General features: G+C 39.5%; 2 protein-coding genes across 2 annotated transcripts; both read left to right on the top strand.

The window, feature by feature from the left end:
• The first annotated feature begins 10675 nt into the window (after window positions 1-10675).
• Window positions 10676-19499, top strand: prelp (proline/arginine-rich end leucine-rich repeat protein). Its single transcript, XM_029430668.1, has 7 exons — window positions 10676-10761; window positions 14865-15306; window positions 15403-15588; window positions 15695-15852; window positions 15971-16167; window positions 18557-18632; window positions 18793-19499. The coding sequence occupies exons 2-7, from the start codon at window positions 14869-14871 to the stop codon at window positions 18881-18883; spliced, it is 1146 nt and encodes a 381-aa protein (XP_029286528.1). The 5' UTR covers window positions 10676-10761; window positions 14865-14868; the 3' UTR covers window positions 18884-19499.
• Window positions 19500-21866: 2367 nt separating this feature from the next.
• On the top strand, window positions 21867-23960 carry il19l (interleukin 19 like). The gene is made up of 6 exons (XM_029430669.1): window positions 21867-21953; window positions 22381-22560; window positions 22765-22827; window positions 22951-23103; window positions 23210-23272; window positions 23886-23960. Exons 2-6 carry the CDS (start codon window positions 22402-22404, stop codon window positions 23958-23960), a joined length of 513 nt encoding a protein of 170 aa, XP_029286529.1. The 5' UTR covers window positions 21867-21953; window positions 22381-22401.

Below are 23960 nucleotides of genomic sequence, written 5' to 3'. Positions count from 1 at the left end.
AAAGGATTTGTAAAGTGGTTGACTTCCATTTGCAGGCAACATTTCTGCACTTTGTTTTTCAAGCCTGTGTTGCGTCATGATGTCATCTCAGTTTATTCTGTTGGAGGAAGCGACTGAGGAGCTTTCACACCATGTAGAGACACAGCTGACAAAAAATATCAGTGAATACTGCCGATTATTCTCATTATAATAATACTTCCTAATAATAATAACAATGAGATCAAGCTGTCATTGCAATATATATATATATATATATATATATATATATATATATTTATTTATTTATATATATATATATATATATATATATATATATATATATATAGAATAAATATATACAGTATAATTACAAAATAGAATTTAAAATCCTTAAAATCTGATTTACAAAGCAATTAATGGTCAGGCTCCAGCATATCTTAAAGATCTCATAGTACCTTATAAACCAACTAGAGCATTACGCTCTCAGACTGCAGGGTTACTTGTGGTTCCTAGAGTCTCTAAGAGTACAATGGGAGCCAGAGCCTTCAGCTATCAAGCTCCTCTCCAGTGGAACCAGCTTCCAGTTTGTGTTCAGGAGGCAGACACCCTCTCCACATTTAAGAGCAGGCTAAAGACTTTCCTTTTTGATAAAGCTTATAGTTAGGGCTGGCTCAGGTTTGCCCTGGATCAGCCCCTAGTTATGCTGCTATAGACTTAGACTGCCGGGGGACCCCTCCCTGCTCTCTTCCTTCTCTTCCTCTCTCCTCCCCTCCCTCTCTTCTTCTCCCTCTCTATCTGTATGCATTTATGTAAACTGTATGTTACTAACACATCATCTGGTGTATCATCCCCGGAGTTTCTGTGTCTCTCATGTGGCAGGTTGCCACTGATAAAGTTTACGTCAGGATCATGAATCGTGGCTGCGCCTGCTGACCTGGTCCTGCTGGACACCGGGAAGCCTTTTTGACATTTTCCTGGATTCATCCAAACTTTCTCTTTTTCAACACAACATAATTTCTGGCAAATGTTGTATTTGTACTATGTTGTTTATCCTGTACACACGACATCTATTGCACGTCTGTCCGTCCTAGCAGAGGGATCCCTCCTCAGTTGCTCTCCCTGAGGTTTCTTCCATTTTTCCCCCTTTAATTATGGGGTTTCTTTTAGGAAGTTTTTCCTTGTGCGATGCGAGGGTCTAAGGACAGAGGGTGTCGTATCCTGTACAGTCTGTAAAGCACACTGAGACAAATGTATAATTTGTGATATTGGGCTATATAAATAAATTTGATTTGATTTGATTCTATATATATATATAGAATCAAATCAAATCAAATTTATTTATATAGCATATATATATATGTCAATGAGTGATTTTCTGAATTTATATTGATAATTGCTAATTATTTTTTAGAGGTCTGAGGAGGTAAAACTATGCAATATTCCCAAGAAAATAGCAAAAATCATAAAAAAAAACATTCTGTATATCTTGTGACCTTTTATCCATCATCCATTTATGAAACAATTACTTTGTTCAACATATCAATCCTGGGCTTAGATAAAAACATCAAATATAGTGCACCGATGAATTAGCTTTAAAGAGTAAAAAGATGTTTCCTAAAATTGACTTTTCCTGTAAAGACACAAAAAAGTACAGGCACTCAACTTACCAATGTGTGTTTGTGTGTGTGTGTGTGTGTGTATGTGTGTGTGTATGTGTGTGCGTGTGCGTGTGCGCGCGCGTGTGTGTGTGTGTAGTGTACAATTACTACCATTTTTTCCAGGTGACACAACGTCTTGTAAATGCTGTAAGTGTGTTTGATGCTCTGAGACTTCTGCTATGTCTGGGCCCACAGAGTTACTAACACATGGTTCCTTTGAGGGACGAGTATTAACCATAAAAGTCTCTGTAAGCTTGTTCCAATGACGACCAGCCGGCAGTCTAGTGGGTAGGCCTACATATGAAGTCATGATGGAAAGTTAACTGGTTCCATGTTACTGCTGAGAGGCTGTTAACACAATACAAGCAGCTCATCTGCTACATGACGCTATCTTCAAAGAATAGTTTTAACATTTTGGGAAATATGTTTTATTAGCTTTTTTTGCTGAGTGGTAGATGAGAAGAGTGACCACTTTCATATATGTCCTTTAAACATGAAGCGGGAGCCATGTCAGTTAACTTAGCTAGTTTAGTAAACAGCTAGCTTGGCTCTGGCTAGCCAAATAATTGTCACATAATCCCCATAATACCTGAACTTGCTATTTTCACACTTTTTCACACTGAACAAAGAAGACATAACATGTTAATAAGTAAGTTTTGAGCTTTGTTTCAGAGTTGTAGTGAAAATATTCTTGCACGTAGCTTAGCTAACGTAGGCTAAGACTCAGGGCTAAGTTACAGTCACTACGGCTTATTGGTTGGTAGAAAACTATTAACAACATTTTCTCTCCATCTCTCAAGAGTTCTCTTTTTAATTATAGTTTGGTCTTCTGCGTGATCTCACCGCTGCAGCCCAGCCGTGACGGCTTAGTTTAGCGATTAGTGCTAAATAACAGCAACATTTTCTCTGCAGCTCTGAAATGCTATGCCGATATTATAGCAAGACTCATATCACAGTATATTCAAAGGGATCTACAGGCCCATACGTTTGCAAAGAACACAGCTGCATTGGGATCACAATCGCAATTCGGGATGATGTATAAAAATGAATGACTAGTAGGGCCTACTCGTTACTACTGTATGAAGAGCGTGCATATGCCCACGCTCGTCTGGTGAGAGAGACTGAGGTCCGAGACGGGAGAGAGGAGATCTGCAGGATGAGGGCTGTATTTTCAAATATTGACCATTTTCTTTGCCTTTTCCAGAAAACAACATACCTTGGGTACCACATGAATTACAATATGCCATATGGCTATTATGGAATTTTTGCCAAATAATAACAAAAATAAACTTCCTCCACCAACTTTAATGTGATATTTGACAAACTCTTTGTTTTAGCTACTGCACTCCGTCAGGCTGTATTTGGTGTGAATGTAGCCTGCCTGTAAATCAGTCGTCCCCGCACACTTAAACCAAACCTCTGCTGCATTCCTCCTTTTCAGAGCCATAAACACAGATTTATCAGCATCACTCATACCGGTATTTTAAACAAAAACACCTTTGATATATGGTACAGTACACAATCTGTATTTGTGAACCTTCACTAGTGTCTCCAGACAAATTGAGAAGACACAATTGTAGGTTTTTAGTAATTGTCAGCTAGCAGATGTTAATGCCGCAGGAGCAGGCACTGAAGAGCCAGATGGTACACGTGAGCACCTGAAATACACCCTGGCACATCACAGTGGACTGAACCACTGACTGAAGGTGCTTTTGTTGCATCAACCGCAAGGCATTGAGTTGGCGATTGTCCTCATTAGCAGATAGCTAATGGAAATCTTTCCAATTTTACTTCCTGGCTCATTGATTTGGCCGGCGAAGACGCTCTAAATGAAGTGTAAAAATTCCAAATGAATGTGGAATAAATAACAATAAATAAATGTTTTAAACTAGTCGTCATTAGTTTCATCTCAATAAAGCAGCTTCAATTTGTTTATTATAGTGGAGTCCTTTTCTTTCCTCCTATTCTGGTTTCAAACTACAGATGACATTAATATTTTTTCACAAAACTTGGACTGTAAGAAATACATATGAGTTTACAAGTTATTTTTAATAAACCGTCATACTCAGGGGGATTATCTTTGTAGCCGTTTACAAACAGAACAAAACTCTGACTGGTGGAATCATTAAGTCTCTGGCCATTCCTCTCCTATGAACTCAACTCTGCCTTGGAAACCATCAGTCAAAACAGTCTGCAATGAAGCTCCCTGCGGTGTCATAACAGCAACATAGAGGAGCTCAGGTCCGCTCTCATATCACATCTCTCTGCCCAGAGACTCTGCATTAGTACAGCACTATCTAAACAGGTTACATGTGAACTGGTCCAATCCAAAAACTCTTTTGAATCTCATTCTAATTTGATCCTGTTTTAGCATTGCTAATATTTCCAGATGATTCTGAGTTACTTCTTGTTTTGTTCTCTATTTTCATCCTAGAAAAACTGAATTGAAACTGCTGAAAAAATGAGACCTGGGTTCAGGGAGACTTACTGTTATGTATATTTACTTTGTCAGTTTTTAAAGCTTTACGAATCAATACTTTTTTAAATCAACCATTGAAGTGATTACTATGTTTAATGTGAACGGGGTTAGTTTTGTCTCAATTAATCATCCCGAAAGGTAAAATATTGGCAATATGGATGTCATTTGAGATTTTAGGTTACTGACCTACAATTGGCTGGTTTGAGTGTTTTCTGTTGCTGTACTAAGTTGGGGAAATAGTGTGACATTTTTTGGATTAGCTTTGAGGATTCAAAAGCAAGATGCCTCAATGCCCTGATCTTAAAAATATATGTTCAACAAATAAGCCTTAATAACGTACAGACTGGTTCGGACCTCCCAGCTGTGTGAAGAGTCTGTTCTTTGCTGGGCGGAGAAATCAACTCTAAATCCAATGCTTGTATGGTACATGTGGTTTTGGCTAGATGACTGAGGAAGCTGTTAGTTTCATTTACAGGCCTGTTTACAAGCAAGTCTAAGACCTCCAGCCCTCTCATTAGACACACACACACAGATGCTGATTGTGCTGTCTTGTATTTCCTTTACTTCTTTACAGTGCAGTAAAAATGCTTTGTTGCAATACAGAGAAGGTTCACGTTTTTTACACTTATGACAGCAATTCACTTTGGAATACAATTTCAGAAATAGTGATGACCACAAGCTTACAGTAATGAGCCTCAGAAATACAGCAGGAAACACATCATATAAATATCCTGTTTTTGAGACGAGTAGCTTTAGCAAAGGAAAGTAGTATAAAAACATGTTTGGTACAAATGACAAATCTAGCTTTTACTGTCACGTATAGTTTTTTTAACATTGATATCTGACATTGGAGAGATAGAGAGGATTGTGTCTGTTTGTAATCCTCCCTAAAACCTTTTTGACTGAAAGGTTTACAACCCCATTTCCTGAGGTTTCCCACAGTCCCTGCACTGGGCACCACTGGATGATTATCTCAGCTGATAAAACAATATAACTCAGAGCAGAGTCAGTAGTTGTGGTTTGCCTCCTTACACAGATAACACTTTTATTTGCTTGCTGACTAAACATTAAGAGATATTGGGGGTGGGGTGTAGGTGGTCTCGTCAGAGTGTTTAAAGGTGGGAGATGTGGAGTCCACACTCAATGTTGCGTGTGAGAGGAGAGTTCGACTGATCGGGGACCTCATATTTGAAACACATGGAGCTACCCAATATAATATGGACACACACACACACACACACACACACACACACACACACACACACACACACACACACACACACACACACACACACACACACACACACACACACACACACACACACACACACACACACACACACACACACCACTGCTGTACCGCACTACTACCCTCTATCATACCATGAAGCATATGGGCTTGTGCTTCCTTTTTGATCCTGAAGAGTCCATCTGTGTAAACGTCTTCACTCTTTCCTGTCTATAAATTATTATGCAGTGAAAAAAACCTATGAATTTATGCTACATATTAGTATTTTCATGCCTCTCCTGGAGCACAAGGATAACGTAAAAGGCCCTTATGCCTTCTGCACTTGTTACTCATGAGGGCAGGAATCTCTGTGCAGTTTGGCCTTATGTTGCTCAAATCATTACATGGCCTGCGACCACAGTGGCCTTGATGCCCATTGCCCAATCTGGCCTCTTTCCTCTCAATACAGATTTTAGACACCAGCGTCTTTTGTTGAGATTTTAAATTATTATCGAGCAACATCCTGTGAAACGCTGCGCACTTAACCAGTGGTGGGATAAATGTTGAGCCTGGTATGAGCTGCTGATGGCAGCCACTTGTATACGCTATGACTTTCTAATGAAATGATCTATGACATACTATATTATGACTTTTCCATTACTTTTTTGTGACATTTTTTACTCATGAGGATAAACAAATTTTTAACAACTAAAACGCAACCACATATCTTTGATCCATGTCATTCATATCTGGACTTTTAACAGTATTTTGTCTTTGGGCTATAGCACAACAAAGTAGTAAATGACAACAATGAACACAATTAAAAACAGAGAATGATGAAACTAGCTATATAGCCTGTTTCAAAGTATCGTATCGTAGTATCGTAGCTTCCTTCTACTGACTTGCTTCCCAATATGCTAATTTGAGAAAGTACTTTTCAGTCAGTATGATTTCATGCATGACGTAATGCTTCTCAGTCTCACCAGCTGCTTTTGGGATCCACAGTCACTGACGGTGTTCAGTGTGTGTCAGAACACTTTCAGACACATGGCTTGAATATATAAGAAGTGAGAGTTTATAATTCACAGGTATTTAATTGATTGACAGAATATCATTTGACCAACGTTATAATGATAGAAATTTTTTTCATAGATACATGGAGAGCCTTCCAGCTACCGGTCTCCTCTGATAAACAGTGGTGTGCACAGCTGGGCATGTTCTTGGTGGTGTAGCCAATAGCAAAAGCATGAAGACTCTGCGGTAGATAAAAGAAGCAGTGAAGGGAGCTTGTTTGCACTTTTATTCTACTGAACATTTATTCTCTCAAACGTTTAATGATTAATGCAATAATAATGTGGTTTGTGAAATGAAAATGATTTATGAGACAGTACATTTGTATTTACATGAAACCTTTCAAGAGCAAACATATGAAAGATTGCTAACATTTGCCAGAATGGGCGTCCAAAGGATTTTGTCTTTACTTTGGAGACAAGACAGTGGGTGCGGCCCTCAGACCTGAGGTATGTATACACAGTGTGTACAGGATGCTGTATTATCTGGTGCAGCAGTGCAACACATTACAAAGTTGTCTATAAATATCGGGGAGAATATTAATATTCCTCTGAGAACATTTCTGGCTGAATCTAATGCACGTCTCCTTTAAACCAAACAGTTCAATCATCCAAATTGCTCTGTAGATGACAGAACAGGCCAGTTCTTGGAACGTTCTCAGATTATTATACACACCAAGTCATTTTGGGCCGGAGCCTGAGCCTGCCTCGCTCTCTCCATCAGTTTGGAAAACATCTGCTGCAGTATGTAATAGCAATGAGGACTGCTGCTTAGAGATTTCCTGTAGTACAAGCATGTTATCTGCCATATACATATCCTTCTTCTTGAATCAACAGGTTGAATTCAGCACAAAAAAAACAGAGCACTAACATCCAACCATCCCTGTGCAGCCTCTCTAAAAGCTGCAGACCAAACAGTTACATTCCACAGACCGCACTGTTTTATCCTCACAAATACATTATGGGCCGAATCATCAGGAGGCAAAGGGAGGCACCTAATATCTCATGTTTCCAACACGTCTGACAGTAAACCTGAGGTTATTAACACTCTCCTCAAAGCTGTCGTGGTGGGAGCCCCTTATTAGCCGAGTAGTTACAGCACATGCCATATGACTGCAACGTCCTGGGTTCAATTCTAGTCTTGGGACCTTTGATGCATGTGATAACCCTCTATGTCTCTCCTCCATTTCTACATTGTCCTCTTCCAAATAAAGGCGAAAATAATCTTTTAAATAAATAAAGGTATCATGGTGGCTTGTTTTGAAAGTGAAAGTTTAGGTGATTGTAAATGAATCAGGTTAAAGTGAATTTATTTTTTACAGACAGCAAAAGTAAAAAGTACAATGAACAGATTTTTGAGAGGTAAGAAAAGTAAAAGAGGTGACGCTCATCGAGCAAACATGTCAAAGTCAAAGCTGAAATCAATAAGGTCTATCTTTCTCCAGGGTTCACTGTCAATATAGAGGGTGGACACTGTGTCTGTCTAAACATGTGAGGTGCTCAGGCAGTTTAAGTATAACTTCCATCATGACGATGTTAAATAGGCTTATAAGGGCATAGGGGAGTGGAGAGCTAACAACTAAAGTTAAGCAGTGGTTCTCCTTTTCTCCTTCCTTTCTGCAAAGACAAATCTCAATAAGAGTCACTTTACACATAGCGCTGCCTTTAAGGCCCCTGTAACCCATGAAGTTTTTATTCCTGCGTAGGTTGGTAATTCAACAGTAGACCTTTATAGTTTGCCTCCCATGTTTCTAAAGTCTCCTCAGTAAATTTGATTGATTGACACAAAACATATAACTAAACAATCCATGCACAGATACAGCAGATGATTAAAACATGACTATAGACTCTATGTTGTTAGTGTCTATGTCGTTGAACAATGATTTGAATTGTTGAATAGTGTCAAAAGTGGCTGTTGTATTAGATTAGATTGTGCAGCTGTATTTAAAAAGCTGGTAACTCAGATTATACAGAAATGTATGTCTGTTGCATGGCAATAATTTACAACTCAAAAATCTAAAACTTTGGCTACTTACTTCACGAGTGTCTCTTCTCTCCCTGAGCAGGTGGAGGTGCGACAGCTGAAGGAGTCAGGTTTGGGTTGGGTTAAAGGAACTTGCAGTTTATTTGGCCATAACTTGCCATTCTCTTCTTATAATCACTTATATCACTTCGCTCTGCGTCGACCAATCGGCTCGCCACTCCCTCACTACGAGTGGGATCCAGATTTCCCTCAAATAAAACCCGACTGTTTGCTCTCCTGGCTCCAGAATGGTGGAACGACCTCCCCATTGATGTGAGAATAGCAGACAGTCTTCACACCTTCCGGCGCAGACTGAAAACTCACCTGTTTCGACTGCACCTCTGCGAATGAAGAAAACTAAATAACTGTTCTTTGTATGTTGCACTTGTATTGGTTTGGCTTATTTATAGCTAATAGTTGAATTTGTATTCTATTGTTTCTGTATGTTGCACTTCAAACTGGCTATTTGAAGACAGTGTTCTGCACTCAAACGAATTACAAGATTCTTGCTTTTCGGAGTTGTATCTCCATGATTGTTTGTACTTTTTGTACTGTCGCTTTGGACAAAAGTGTCAGCTAAATGAACTGTAATGTAATGTAATAATGCGTCCACTGTCTGTTGGGCTGGATAACGGATTCAATTTCAGTCATCATGTCCTAATAATACTGTTCGTTCATTAACATATTGGAACTGGTTTATTTGTTGGCCACTTCGTAGAGAGAGAGCTGCAGCCACAGACCAGGCCCGACACATTTAGTGGCAGCACAATGCCAAACAGTGGCCTGATACCAACAATTTGTGGCAGACCGTCTCATTCAGAGAATCTCATTTACTTTAATATCCAGTTTATAAAATTTTCACTTTTTTACGCACTGTACTGGTCTGTCTGGATGTGATACATGAACAATTTGACCAAATCCTGTAACATTGCTAATAATGAGCAACTATTTCCAATGATGTCATCCCTGCCTGCAGGCAGCACAAAACAAACTTTTACAGTGAAATGAGGTCACTGTAGTTGATCAGAAGAGCTGAGTCATTAAACAGGACAGTTTTTGACTGGTAGCTGAGAAGCTGAGGAAGCAACCACTCAAAAAGGGATGTATTTGTTACACAGCTATACCCATTCCTCTCTGTGTCCTATATGTTGACCTTCCTTTCCTCTTTGGGACTAGTCTGGACCAGATGTTTGGCCCAGCTGAGCTCTATTACCTATACCTGGTGACTGAGTGAAGAGGAGACAGGAGTGCGGTGGGGAAAATTGATGAAAAGAAAAAAGAAAGTGAGTGAAGGTGGAAGACACACGCATGTACATGTGTGTAAGAAACCTGCACACATGTTTGCCTCATTATCCTTCGGCTGCAGCTCACTCTAGAGGAATGCTAGACAGCAAACACATGTCCACCTCCTAACCCCCAGTGGCACATAAACACACACACACACACACACACACACACACACACACACACACACACACACACACACACACACACACACACACACACACACACACACACACACACACACACACACACACACACACACACACACACACATACACACACACACGATCACAGTGCCACACCCCCACTTTCTGAAAGACTCTCCACAACACTTCATGCATGTCTTAGCTGGACCTCAGTAATCAGTTTGAGTTTATTGATGCTGGAAGAAAAAAACTTCTGGATATTTAACTGACAGAATAGATGCCGTGGAGTCAACGAAGGGATGCTACTAATGAAAAGCACATGACTTGATCTGAGTGCAGTCCTTTTCAACAATAGCAGGGTGGGTGGGAGACACAGGGGAGATGCAGTTACTGGTTTGCTTTCCCTAACAGAGGTTCTGTGTTCACAGCATTTATCAAAGACTTCTGATATAGAAACACATGCTTGTGCATAAACACAAAAATGTAAACATGCACATGCAACCTTGTCTATTTGAGACAAACATTCTCATGCTGCAACAAAACAAAAAAAATCCCAAACTGTGATACAGTTCAGACACATGAAAGAGCCCGCGCTGGTCTTCCATAAGGAATTAAGATTAAACCCCACTGGCCCTGAGCCAAGCAGAGGGAGAGAAAGAACCACTGTGACCTTCATAGGGAAAAAAAGCCAGGGAACAAAAACCAACAAGCAGGATTGTCCACCCAAGGAAGGAGAGAGAGAGAGAGGGAGAGAGAGGGAGAGAGAGGGAGGGAGAGGGAGGGAGAGGGAGGGCAGGGTTAGGGACGAAGAGAAACAGAGGAAGAGGGAGAGAGAAGCAGAGCAGAAGACACAAAACTTGTGATTTGACAAAAGAGGGCAGGTACCAGAGGCAGGTAAGATACTTTTTGTTGTTGTTTCCAAAGAGGACTGTTAATATGGGACATTATCAATAAGATAAGTGTGTTTGTGTGTGAAACAGAGAGAGAAATCAGTGTATGTGTGTGTGTGTGTGTGTGTGTGTGTGTGTGTGTGTGTGTGTGTGTGTGTGTGTGTGTGTGTGTGTGTGTGTGTGTGTGTGTGTGCTTCTGGACACAGGCACAGCTGAGCCATGCTGGTGTGTTTCTAAAGAAACGCTGTGCCATACAAAGTGGTACTCTGTCCTCCAGGGAGCCTCCGTACACTGCGACTCCACTACTGCTTTTCTCCATTCCTGCGCACTCACCTTGATTTAAGTTTTTGTGTGGACAGAGTGTGAGGACAGCTGCTGCAGGAAAGTTAGAAAATGAAGAGAGTCACGCTTATGAAGACTCCTGATGCTCACTTTGGCTGGTGAAGAAGAATCTCTATTTCAGAAGGATACTCAAGTAATTTTTGCTTAAATTTATTTAAATTGTCATTTAAACCCTGTAGTTATTTTTTATTCCTAGGTTGGCCAAAATAAAAATGTATGTTCTAGAAATGTGGGGGGAAAAAATATCGGGCATGCACTTCACAGCCTGTGGTGAATCAGTGTATTGTAAGAAGTTTGAACTTTTACAAATCCCTCTGTGAAGAGTGTGAAGAGTGTGAAGAATGTAAAAGGAAAACAACGATTGATCTAAAGAAGCAGCGATGACAGCATCCAGACTGAAGTCTGAAGTGTAGATTTCTGTGCATCTACTCTCAATTTACTTTTAATTAGTATAATTTCATTTTTTATTAGATGATTAACTAATGATTCAATTGTATTTGTCAGTGCACCTTCTAACTCCATCATCGCACATCCAGATTGTCGTCTCATAGATGTAGATCGAGCCTTTGCACGGCCACTGCAGAACTGCCACACCCACATGAGGAAAGGTTTTGGCAATCTTGCAATACTAATGCAGAGAATCTGCTGCTGGCGGGGGCTTCAAAAGAAGGGCAGATACTTCTGTAACTATAACATTTCCAGTGCATGAATACGAATCAATGTTAACATTTAGTCTATCCTTATGTTGAGATGGACTCAACTGCCCATACATATGTTTTAGATACATAGAGATGAATTGACCGTCAGAAGATGTAATAGCTTAACATCTATGTTATTTGGAGATTTTGGTATTTTCAGATTTTCAGATATCTGAGTCAGAGCTCTGAATTCAGCAGTGCGTGACGTGGCTCTTATTCTTTTAGTGGTCTAACAAAACAGTGGTGATCATATTCAGTTAAAGGAATGACAGAGCCTGTTCTGCCAAGAAAAGAAAAAAACAAATTGGAAAGAGCTCATCATCAAGGACTTTGTGGTAACAAAGAGCTTTGTTCTTCTCAAGGGGACTTTCACCGAGTACTTGTGCTCAAAGTGTTGAAATGTAAAGATATCTAAATATATATATATATAGCTGCAATTGCATTTTGACGTATAGAAGCAATAATATATTTCTCTTAGATGTTAAAAAGCACAATTAAGATATCTTCAATCATGACAAAAGTAAATATGTTTAATGATATGTTAATCTTGAGTGGTGATGGGTAGTCGACATATTTGGAATTTACATTTTAGAAAAGGAAAACTATATTGTAGACGGTGTTCAAAATGCATTGTTGACCCTGGAATTAGCAATTGACATTCCCACCAATAAGTCCATTTAGCAGCTGTTCTGGAGCTTTCGATCATATCACATGAGCGTCATCAGCAGATGGTGTTTGTGAATTTGTCCGGACTGTGATTCTACAAGTCATGACAGCTGTTTTGTATAAATGTAAATAAGTGATTCTGCATTTCCATGACAACTGGACAAACTTCATCTGCTACACAGCTGTTATACAATCAAAAGCTCCAGGACACCTCGGACGATCCAATTAAATGTCACGATATTTGGGGGATTTTAAAGTCAAATTGTGAAAATGAACTAGCTATTGATGGTTTGGTATAAATGAATTGCAGTCATCTGTGACATGATGATCTCTGATCCACTGAGTAGTTCTCATACTGATCAGATTTGCTTATCGAGCTTAACAAATCACCAATCATACAGTCAGTCATCTCTGAATTAAAGTCCTTATTTGTTTGCCAGACTATCGTGACGACAGCAGCATGAAGGGAAGGAGAGCTGGTTCTGGTTTTGAACGAGGGGCTGAGAGGCTCTGGGCGGCTGAGAGGGAAAAGGAAGGGCAGTGCCAGGGAACATCGTCAGAGAAAAGTTCAGATTTGTTTTTCCAAGAAGGACAGATTATGGCTCTGAGCCTCATTCCGGCTCCGTGATTCATATGTGATGTTTATCAAACTGGCCTGAGGCTTGCCTAACTGGAGCAAAGTGATGGGAATCTAATGGTGCATTTATGCCGAAGCATTATATATTTAGACAGCTGTGTGCTGGTTTTTTTACAGCAGGCTGATGCTGATGAGGTACGATGCACAGTGTAAAAGAAACAAATGCAGACAAAGAGACAATAAAAAGCATTAGGATTAAGAGAGTATCACTCCACTTTGAGGAGGGAATGTCTCTCCACTGAAAGGTATATGCTTGTGATGCTAAATAAAACATCTGCATCTGTGTGTGAGAGTCTCGCAGCCCGAGGACATTGTCGTTACATTGTACACACACAAAAAAGTCACAGATCTGTCGGACATATTTTTAAAAAGTCATTGATTAAAGTGCACACCTGAATGAAGAGTTTCAAGAGTTGAAACTCTTATGTGTGTCTTGGACGAGTCTGTATACCATCAACGTGTTAAAATATGTAAAGTAGAAACTCCTAAACAACTAGATTTTAGACTAAAGCTGTTTTTACAACACTAACGCATATTAACAACATGAATTGTTCTCTAAAAAGATCCCATTAAAATACATGTCAGCTTTAAACCTCACTGTATACTTGTGGATGTATATCTGCTTGCAGCACTTTTGCACTTAAAATGGTTTAAAAGATACATATTGCCTCAAACAGAGTGTCATTGGGACAGCACAGTTTCCTTTGGGCCTCTCCTGAGTCAAAGAGCTTTGACCTACCAGACCTGCAGTTTTTCCCTCTGGACCAGTGCTGACAATAGAGCCTTTATCCCAAAACCTTTCCTTTCCTCTCCCTCATAAGTACTAATTTCCTGTACCAGTATCTGCCCCTCCTCCTCTTGGATTTGATGAAATTAAACACATCACTGCCTACTTTCCAGCTCACTCTCTTTCACTTGTATTACCAAGCCACAAATCCCCATCTTAACATGTATTCAAACTGGAATCACAAATCAATGTATGTCACTTTGACATCATGACAATAACTAATCAATTCACAGCATTGATTCACATACTTGTTTTACTCCGGACACTGAAAAGGTTGTATGAAAGCTTGGGCTAACCAGACTTCTCTACATAGTTTACTTATTTTCAGCTCAACAAGACAAGTCATGAATTTCCACTTATGCAAGAGCAACACTCTGCAGCAGGATTTGATGTTAAAATAAAAGTGAAGTAAATTCAGGCAGCAGACTGCTGATCATATTGTTTCATATTACAGTCTCAGTGTTTTCATGGCTAAGATCCAAAAGAAACCTGCTTCATGTTTGTCTAGAGACTTGGCCAGTTCGATCCCGAAAACTCTGTCTCTCAACACAGATTGAACAAAACTCATTTCGGCTTGGGAGTATTGCCTTTTTTTTGTTTTTATTATGGCAAAAATATTTTAAAATAGCAACAATCAAAAGGCAAATACAAACAGCTGCTTTCTGAAGTTTGCAGTGTGATCAGAAATCTGCACTGAGCCTCTAAATCCCTGCTAATCAACAAAGCATGGTCTGTACACCCTTGAGAGGCAGCACTGCCCCAGAGCTCGCACACAGAGCAAGAAACCATAAAGGACCAACGTGCATGATGCTAAACTTTCTGTGTGGGTGGGATGAGCTGATTGTATTGGCTAACCGACAGAACCAAAATGACAGGTTACGTGTTGTGGGGAGGGTGCTTTCTCTCTCTTAACCCATGACCCTGTACTTACAGTAGCGTCTACAAATCAACCATCTCTGTTTCGTGCTCTGTTATAGGACAATGAAGGCCGGCGCGGAACTCTTCTCTGCATTGGCTCTGTTCCTCCTGATTGGGGCAGTGTTCACCCAGAGAAGCAGTGTTCGGACAAAGAAGCCCACCAGGCGCCCAGTTACCACCAGGAAGCCTTCCGTCCCCAAGCCTGCTGAACCGGCGCAGCCAGAGCCCCAGGAGCCTACAGACTTCCCCCCTCCCATCCTCGGCCCACCCTCCATCTACCCTGACTGCCCCCGAGAGTGTGTATGCTCCCCGAGCTATCCCAATGCTCTCAACTGTGAGAACCACAACATCCGTGTGATCCCTGCCATCCCATCTAGAACCCACTACTTGTACCTGCAGAACAACTACATCTCAGAAGTGACGGCAGAGTCTTTCCTCAACGCCACGGAGATCCGCTGGGTCAACTTGGCGAATAACCGCATTCATCGAATAGACAAAAATGTCAGAAGGTTTCCTCAATTAATATTTTCACAATTTGAAAATAATGTCAAACTAAATGTAAAACCAAATGTTTCTCTGCATCTATCTCTTGTGCAGGTGTTTGAGAAGATCCCAGCACTGCTGTACCTCTATGCACAGCGTAACAACCTGAAGGAGGTCCCCGCTGGTCTCCCAGCAAGCCTCGAACAGCTGCGCCTCGGTAGGAATCGTATTTCTAAGATCCCTGCCGGTGCCTTCAACAAGATGAGAAACCTGACTCTGCTCGACCTGTACCACAACCAGGTAAACCTCAGTTTAAAAGCATCTTTTTGAGCAACTTATTGCACTGTGCTGTTTAGGTATGAGCAGGGTCGATTTCTGGAGCAAACATGAATGACTTCTCTTTCAGCTGAGTGACAGTGACCTAGGAAAGAACACATTTAAGGACCTGAAGAGCCTCATGCAGCTCAATCTGGCTCACAACGTCCTGAAAAAGATGCCTGCTGGCGTACCTAATACCCTCATTCAGCTTTTCCTGGACAGGAATCGTATAGATGACGTCCCAAAGCAAGTATACAGTGCACACGATGTCACATGAACACACATGCATACACACACTGCATGCATTAATAAACGCCGGTTGGATGTGACATTTTACATTGGTTCTTCTGTTACCGTTGTTCAGAGGCTACTTCGAAGGCTTCACCCACCTGGCGTTTGTGAGGCTGAACTACAACCAGCTGAGTGATAAAGGACTCCCCAAGTCTGTGTTCAACATAACCACCCTGCTGGACCTGCAGCTAGCACACAACCAGCTCGCTTCTGTTCCTCTCTTCAACGGTCACCTGGAGCACCTGCACCTCAACCACAACACCATCGAGAGTAAGTTATCTCAGCAGCGATCTGCACCCTCTAAAGGGTTTGTGAGAGGTAGCAGAAACTGTATCAATAAAATACTAACAATTAGATCATACGTGGCAAAAACCCATCTTTACTAGACATTTAGTGTACTTAAAACTGCACTAATCAATGTTTTTATAATGACGATGGATTAAATGACTACTGACGTCCACAACACTGTGACGAAACTAAACTAGATTGACTGATATGTTCAATATAATCTGATCACTAAGAACATTTGACACAGGAAGAAGACTAGCAACAAACACCTGACAAAATGAAGACTAAAACATTCTGACTAAAAGAGGACTAAAATGTAATGACTTTTTGTCGACTAAAACCTTTTGAGTTGTTGTCACCTAAAACCTATGAAGCAAAAATATGATCAAAAATGTGACTAAAACTAATAAGGAGTTTTTATTAATAAATAAAGCAAATAGGCAACACCAAGGTGATAATATGTTTACACCTTGCTCTGCTGCCCCAAAGTGGGCAAAAACAATCCATGCAGCTTTTAATGTATTTTATATATTGAAGTCACTGCACAACCCTACGTCTTTATTATTCACTCTGACTAGACCTCTGGTTAACAAACCCAATGGATTAACTAGAATAATAAAAAGTAAGTTTTGATGCCCGAACACAGGGGTGTCAAACTCAATCACAGAGCGGGCCGAAATAAAAAACTGGGACTCTGTCGAGGGACAAGCAAGGTCAATATTGGGCCTTGAGTTTGACATGTCTGCCCTGATAGATAAAACAAAGCTGACAGGAGTGTGGGAGATGTCAATCAAACACAGTTTATATACTTACAACTGACAAAAAGCCTAATCAGGTAGACGAAGTGAAAACAGCTTTGTGGGGGCTTCAAGAACAATATTATTCTGAGTTTGAGTTTGATCTCGCCCCATCGATTGTGTTGACTATCAACAAGATCTTTCTGACAAACATCCACAACAACCACTATGAGGGACAAATTAAACACCGATTAACATCAAACTTAAAGCAAAAACTATAAGCAAACATTTTTACATCTGGAATTGTTTGTAGTCAGTTGACTTGAACTGTCCCGTAAACCTCTTTAACTATTGTGGCCTGGTCTGAAATCACTTCACAACACCAATCAATAGGCCTATGTGTAATGTGAAATAAATCACTGTCTGGGATGAACCCACAGAGGATTATTACCCAACTCTGCAGCTCTTAGAAGCTTTTGTGCTTTCTTTTAATTCAGCAAATGTGATATTTGGTTTAGTCTCACTGCTATAAATAACCCTGTCAAACAAGAAAAGCTTTTAAAACCCCACTGCACACTATATGTACAACACCAAAGACTGATAAACTAGATAAACCCTGAAGTTGAACATCTAGCACAGAAACACAGAGTGAATATCGCACTTACATTTCTCAGGTGTACAGAAACATGGCTCCATGCTAGTGTCACTCGATGCCTGTGTGAATAAGTGTTTCCTACACGGCAGCCATAAAACTTTATAACGGGATAATATGTTTCTGTCAATTTATTTAACTTATTCTGCCCCTAGTGTCCAATAATTATAATGTAGCTTTAACCTTCTGTATTTGCCTAATCCTAATGTATGGATTGTATTTGTACATTTAAAAACTTTACTTGGAGTTGAGTTACTTGAAAGTCTGTTGAAACAAGATGAGTGTATGACGATCATGAGCTGCTACACTGTTGTATACTTCGACAGATTGAGTCAGAATAAAGACACCTGAAATAAATGTAATTCCATAGAAAGCAAGCATAGTAACAAAGTTAAATTAATCTGAGATGTAAATAAAGTTCCCCCCTCGAAGATTTAATATATAAAAATGTCTTTGATTCTGTTACTTTTAGATCTTGGCACAGACTGGTTCGAGTTGACTTTCCTATTTTACCATTTGAACTACTTCTCAGGCAGCTCCTTTAATTGTATTTCTAAAGATAAACAAGTTTGTGCCTCAGGCTTGCAGCGGGAATAACAGGTTTTAAATCACCATTCAAGTGAATCTTAATGTGAGGCGTTTCCTTAATCATTTCCTTTACTCATTTCTCCTTGTTGTCTTGTCTTTAGATTATTTATCCTCATTTGTTTTATTAGTGGTATTCTGTAAGACATCATTTGTTTACTTAACTGATTTATGTTTTTTAATTATGTGTTTATCGTATGTTGTTTTTGTGTCTCTTGTTTTAAAGCCTTTTGGACTCTGTTTTTAAAAAGTGCTATCTAAATAGACAAGATTAAATGGTAACTATTATAGAGTAAAATCATTGTTTTCAGTCGTCAGAATTTTTTTATTCTTGCTAGCTTGAAGGTGAAAAATATTTGAGGATCTGAAATTCAGTGACTGTGTGTTTTCCCGGCAGACATCAATGGCACCCAGATCTGCCCATACAGCCTGCAGGCCGACCAGAGCGATCTCAGCGTGGTGCCCCGACTAAGGTAAGTCACAACTTGTCACAACTTGACACTCAACAATACAAACTCTACCAGTGGCACCCTTGACATAAATAGGACCTAAATAATTACATCCGGAGCTAGTGTGTTTTAAAAGGCATTTGTCACTGTGATGGCATGTTAAACACCTGTTCTGTTGCGTCAGGTACCTGCGTTTGGACGGAAATCACCTGAGCCCCCCCATCCCTCTGGATGTCATCATGTGCTTCAGACACCTTCACTCTATTGTCATTTAGGAGAACTGTGACAAAAGGCCTAATGCACACACGAACACAAACCACACGCACACACACACACAGACACACACAGACACACACACACACACACACACACACACAGAGAGTAACTGTGTGCAAACAGAAATAAAGGCAAAGTATGAGCAGTGAAAAACAAGGTATATGCAACCATACATACTGTGGAACCGCGTGAGTGAAAGTGGGACAAATAAATGAAAAAACTGTAAAGCTTTGATTTCAGTGCCAGACGTTACATTTTATCATTCATGTTTTGTTTATAGAAATACAATGCAAAAAAAAAATAGAATGAGTAAAGCCTGAAAACGCAGGTACATTGACAGACATGCTGCACTATGGAGGGTAGTTAAGTTCACTAGCAGATGTGACCAGAGTGGAGCTGCCAACAGGGACAACACATACACCTGCAGTGGATATCAGAAAAACCAGATTAAAACATAACTACCATGTAGTTCAAACTGTCTCAAATGTGCCTGTGATTCTCAAGGTACTCAATGTAAAAATTTCATTTTATTCTTTTTATTCTTAGTCCTGTATATTATTCTTCTGTATAAAGAAGCTTTGTACAAATAATGGAAAATAAAACTTTTTTCTTTGATCCTGTCTGATTGTTTTGATTTTTTCTACCAGTGGAGGGACATAACGAAGTACACTTACTCAAGTACTGCACTTGAGTACAATTTTGAGGTACTTGTACTTGACTTGAATATTATTTCATGCTAGTTTCTACTTCCACTCCACTACATTTTGGAGCTCTAGTTCATTTGTAGATTCAGATTATTAATACAAAATGTAAATTAACGTATCATTTGTTATATAAAAAAATCAAGCTGTATCCCGTAGTGTATAAAGTTATTAAAATTAGCACCAACTCTACCAATGACGTACTTATTATTACATCAGTAGTTATAACCCAGTTATATATTAATCTGAAATGGGACATTCTGCATATTATACTTACTATATTTATATTTTGATGTTAATACTTATTAATACTATTTTTAAGTAGGATTTTGAATGCAGGACTTTTACTTGTATTTTTACACTGTAGTCTTGCTACCTTCACTAAAATACAATGAAATTAGGTATGCAAAACTTTAGAGTGAGATTCTTTTGAGCACTATATGTTTTTTACTAGCCTGTAAACATGGATTCAAACACAATTTGAAATATAAAATAAAATCGTCTCAGTTTCATGAGGAAATGAATGCATTTAAGGATACGCACAATGTGTGTTGGTGGGAAACACCAAATGGAATAACTTTTATTAACATAACTTTGTTTGTTCCACAACTCCATGTGTTTTAAAACAAAATTGACCTTTGATTTGTGGGAAATGTATATATTTATATATAATAGCAGCTCATTTGCCATGACAGGGAGGAAATGTCAGAAAAATTCTAAAATAAAATTCAATAGATCTGCAATATAAAACCTTTTAGTGGAGTTTGTTGCATCTGATACTGATTATAATTCATGCAGTGATTATCCAGCTTCACCTACAATAGTTGCTTCCTGATTCCCTGAAATCTCACATGTAAAAGTGATGGTCGTCAAACTTCTAATAAAGCGGCGATATACAGAGACTGCACAAATTATGGCACATGATGGGGTTATTTTTTTTATCCTGATTTTTGCTGCTGTCCAATAAACAAATCAATCAACATACCAAAGGGAACGTCTCAAAATTGTGACAAATGTAAGAAATGGGGGGGGGGGGGGGGGGGGTGCAATAGCAACGAATAACTGTGGTTACAAATGGTCCATTATGCTGCACAGCCCTAAGAAATACTACTGAGTTGAATTAAAACCTCTGACAATATCAAGAAAGCATAATGAGCCTAACCCAATGGTTCCCAACCTTGGGGTCTGCACCCTTAAGGGGTCACAATATAACTTGCAGGACTACTGTACTGTCCTGGACTGTAAGGTGTTGCTGTAATTTTGTCCACAGCTGAGTTCAAGGATTTTTGTCTTTTGAGACAGTAAAAAATGTGCATTGTGTAAAAGCTACTGTGACTCTTACAGCTCGGAAAAATGTAACACATACTTTGTATAAAAGTTGTAAAAGCGTATCATATGAGCTGAAATATCTTAGACCAGTAGGCGATGTTTTCCCCAGCTGTAGAGGCAGTGCCACAGAATCAGAGACATGTGACTTGGATCATTGGGAAGTTTTGTGACGACCTCTAGTGGTTAGAAGCACCAAGCATTCCTGAGCTGGCAGCTATTTTTACCTCAAACATTACACTGACATGCACCTCTTAGTATGGAAACTGGAATTTTTTCACTTCCCTTGCTATTATATCAATATATTTGCCGTGAACACAGGTTATTCCCGTCTTCAACTGGAATTTGGAACTTTACATTGCACATGAGTCTTTCCACTACAAGTAATCTTTTTTTAGCAGTCATCAAAAGTTAACCAAGCCAGGTGAGCAGGTCCGGTAGGTGTTTCCAATCAGGACTTGTCTGACAGGAGTGGAGTCACTGCTGTGAAAGGGGCTCCTCTAGGAAAACGAGTAGGGGTATGTCTTACACTGCGCTGAAGAGGGTTTTATTTACAGTAGCTGAAACACTGAACACAACAACTAATTGTTATTGGTGCCAAAGCACATAATTCACACTAAAACAACAGATCAACACATTTTAGAGATCATTAGCCAAATAATGCAGTGAGTACTAATAAAATAATTCTGCAGAGGAGTGACGACACTCTGAGAATCTAATGGCTCATTAAATAATTGCATCACTGACGCGTGTTTCTCTACAATCACCACACGTCAGGGAGGAGGAAATCATTCCTTTTCCCTTTCTTCCAATCAATTATTGAGACATCAGTTACTTTAATTGCAACATACTTCCTCCTCCTGTAAACTAATGTGTGTGTGTGTGTGTGTGTGTACATGTGCAGGTGCATGAGAGTGTATGTGTTTGTGCCAGCTGTGCACTACCTGCAAAAAAATCCCCCTCACTCCACTATAAGAGGAGACAGGATGGAGGCAGAGAGGCACATCACTTCCAGAACTCTTCCTCTGAGAAACACACACAGGTGAGTCTAAAGACTGGCTGGTTTTAGGTATATCTTTTTTTATATGCTTTAAATGTATACTGGATGTTTAAATGGATGCCTTACTATAGTGCTCAAATATTAGCTTATCAACAGAAAACAAAACAGTTTTATTAATCTATTATTTGTTTGTCATTTATTAAGTGAAATGCCAAACATTTTCTGGTTGCACTTTAGGATTTTCTTTTAATTAAGCATCAGAAAAAGAAAATAAACAAGACTTATGAAGACATCACATTGGGCTCTAAGAAAATTGTGATGGAGACTTTTCTTTTCAACTTTTTTCAACTTTTGATCGAAATAAATGTGAACAGAATGAATAATGAATAATCCCTATATGATCCTTACCTACATATATTCCTCAGTTATTTATCGGGAGAGATTTTTACTAACAAAATGTTTCTGTTAGCTCTCCCACCAGACAACCACAATGATGAAGATGCTGCTCGGCCGCTCTCTCTGCCTGCTCCTGCTGCTCAGCTGTCTGAGTGAACTTGTGGAGAGCCGAACCCTGATCCTGAACACCTGCTCTGTCAGTGTTCACACACACGAGCTGCGCACATATTACACTAAAATACGATCAGATGTGGTAAGTTTAATGCACACGCACACTCAAAACCACTGACTCAAAATGAATAATAGAGATCAACAAATGCAGCTGCCTCATCCAGCAAAACATGCAGACACATGTCATCCCTTTAGCACATAAACATACTGTGTCAGAAAATATTGTTGATGACACCTTTAAGTGGAAAGAGATTCTCACTTGTTCTTTGTGGTCTTTTCCTTACAGATAGAAACAGACAGTGAGATCGCAGTGAAACTTCTGGACAAATCGATGATTAAGCAAGTTCAGGTGAGTTTTTCTTTACCATGCTGGTGTTCTTTATATCCTAATTTCCTGTTTCACGGTATATAGTATATATGTATATGAGTATGTGACTGCTGCTGTAATCTGACCTTTATGCGTCTCTACCAGGACGGTCAGAAGTGCTGCTTCCTGCGTCTTGTGCTGCGTTTCTACGTCGAGAGAGTGTTCAGCAACTACGCCTCTTCTCAGCCACAGCAGCAACGTTGCTCCAGCGCTCTGGCAAACTCTTTTGTCAGCATCAGAAGAGAGATGAATAAATGTGTAAGTTAGCTCTTTAATAACGTAGTTGTTCAATGATCAAATTAAAATGAAAGTGCGTTAATTAAAAACAGCAATAATACTAATAGTTGTGCTTTGTTCTGTGCAGCATTGCCAATGTGGAGAGGACACACAGAGAAAAATTGACTCCGTGCATGCTGAGTTTATCAAGGTATGTAATATGCAGAATAACAACTCACTGTGCATAGACATTTACATAGTGGACTGCAGACGGTGTCATTTAATTCACTTTTTTCAAATGATATTAGTAGTTATGTTGGTGTCTAATTCACAACTATTATAAAAAAATTTTGGGTCTCCTGGACTCAAATAAGAGTTTGTTTGAGGTGCTCTTTGGATATGGATACATGTAGACACACAAATCTCCATACAACTCCAAGGCACTCTCTTTTTAAACACTTAAAATGTCATGTTATGTCATTTAGTCATGTTAGACCTAAAAACAAACTCTGACGCGTCTGGGCATCAAGCCTCCAAAGGCTTGTGATTTTTGCGTCACAAATATTCTATTTGGAATATTTATTATCTTAAATAAATCCTGTATCACTTATTAATCTCTAACTAACTAATAAGTTAATGGAAAATAGTATACAGTGTGCCTATGCTTGAAAGACCCGACTCCTCACAAGCACTGCAGCTTCCATTAACCAAACCCGACTCACTCTCAGAAAACAAAGCGAACAGAAAATGATTTCTTTATAGTTATGCTAATTATTTAATCCACTGTTCTCTTTGTCCTTTCTCCATTTTTTTCCATTGAGCAGCTAGAGATAAACCTGGCGGCACAGAAGGCTGTGGCAGAACTGGACACTGTTCTGGAGTGGCTGGAGGGACTCTAA

Source organism: Cottoperca gobio, chromosome 5 (genome assembly GCF_900634415.1).
Source record: "Cottoperca gobio chromosome 5, fCotGob3.1, whole genome shotgun sequence".
In the NCBI taxonomy this organism is placed as follows: Eukaryota; Metazoa; Chordata; class Actinopteri; order Perciformes; family Bovichtidae; genus Cottoperca; species Cottoperca gobio.
The sequence above is the reverse complement of the archived record's forward strand: the minus strand, read 5'-3'. Positions and strand labels throughout refer to the sequence as shown.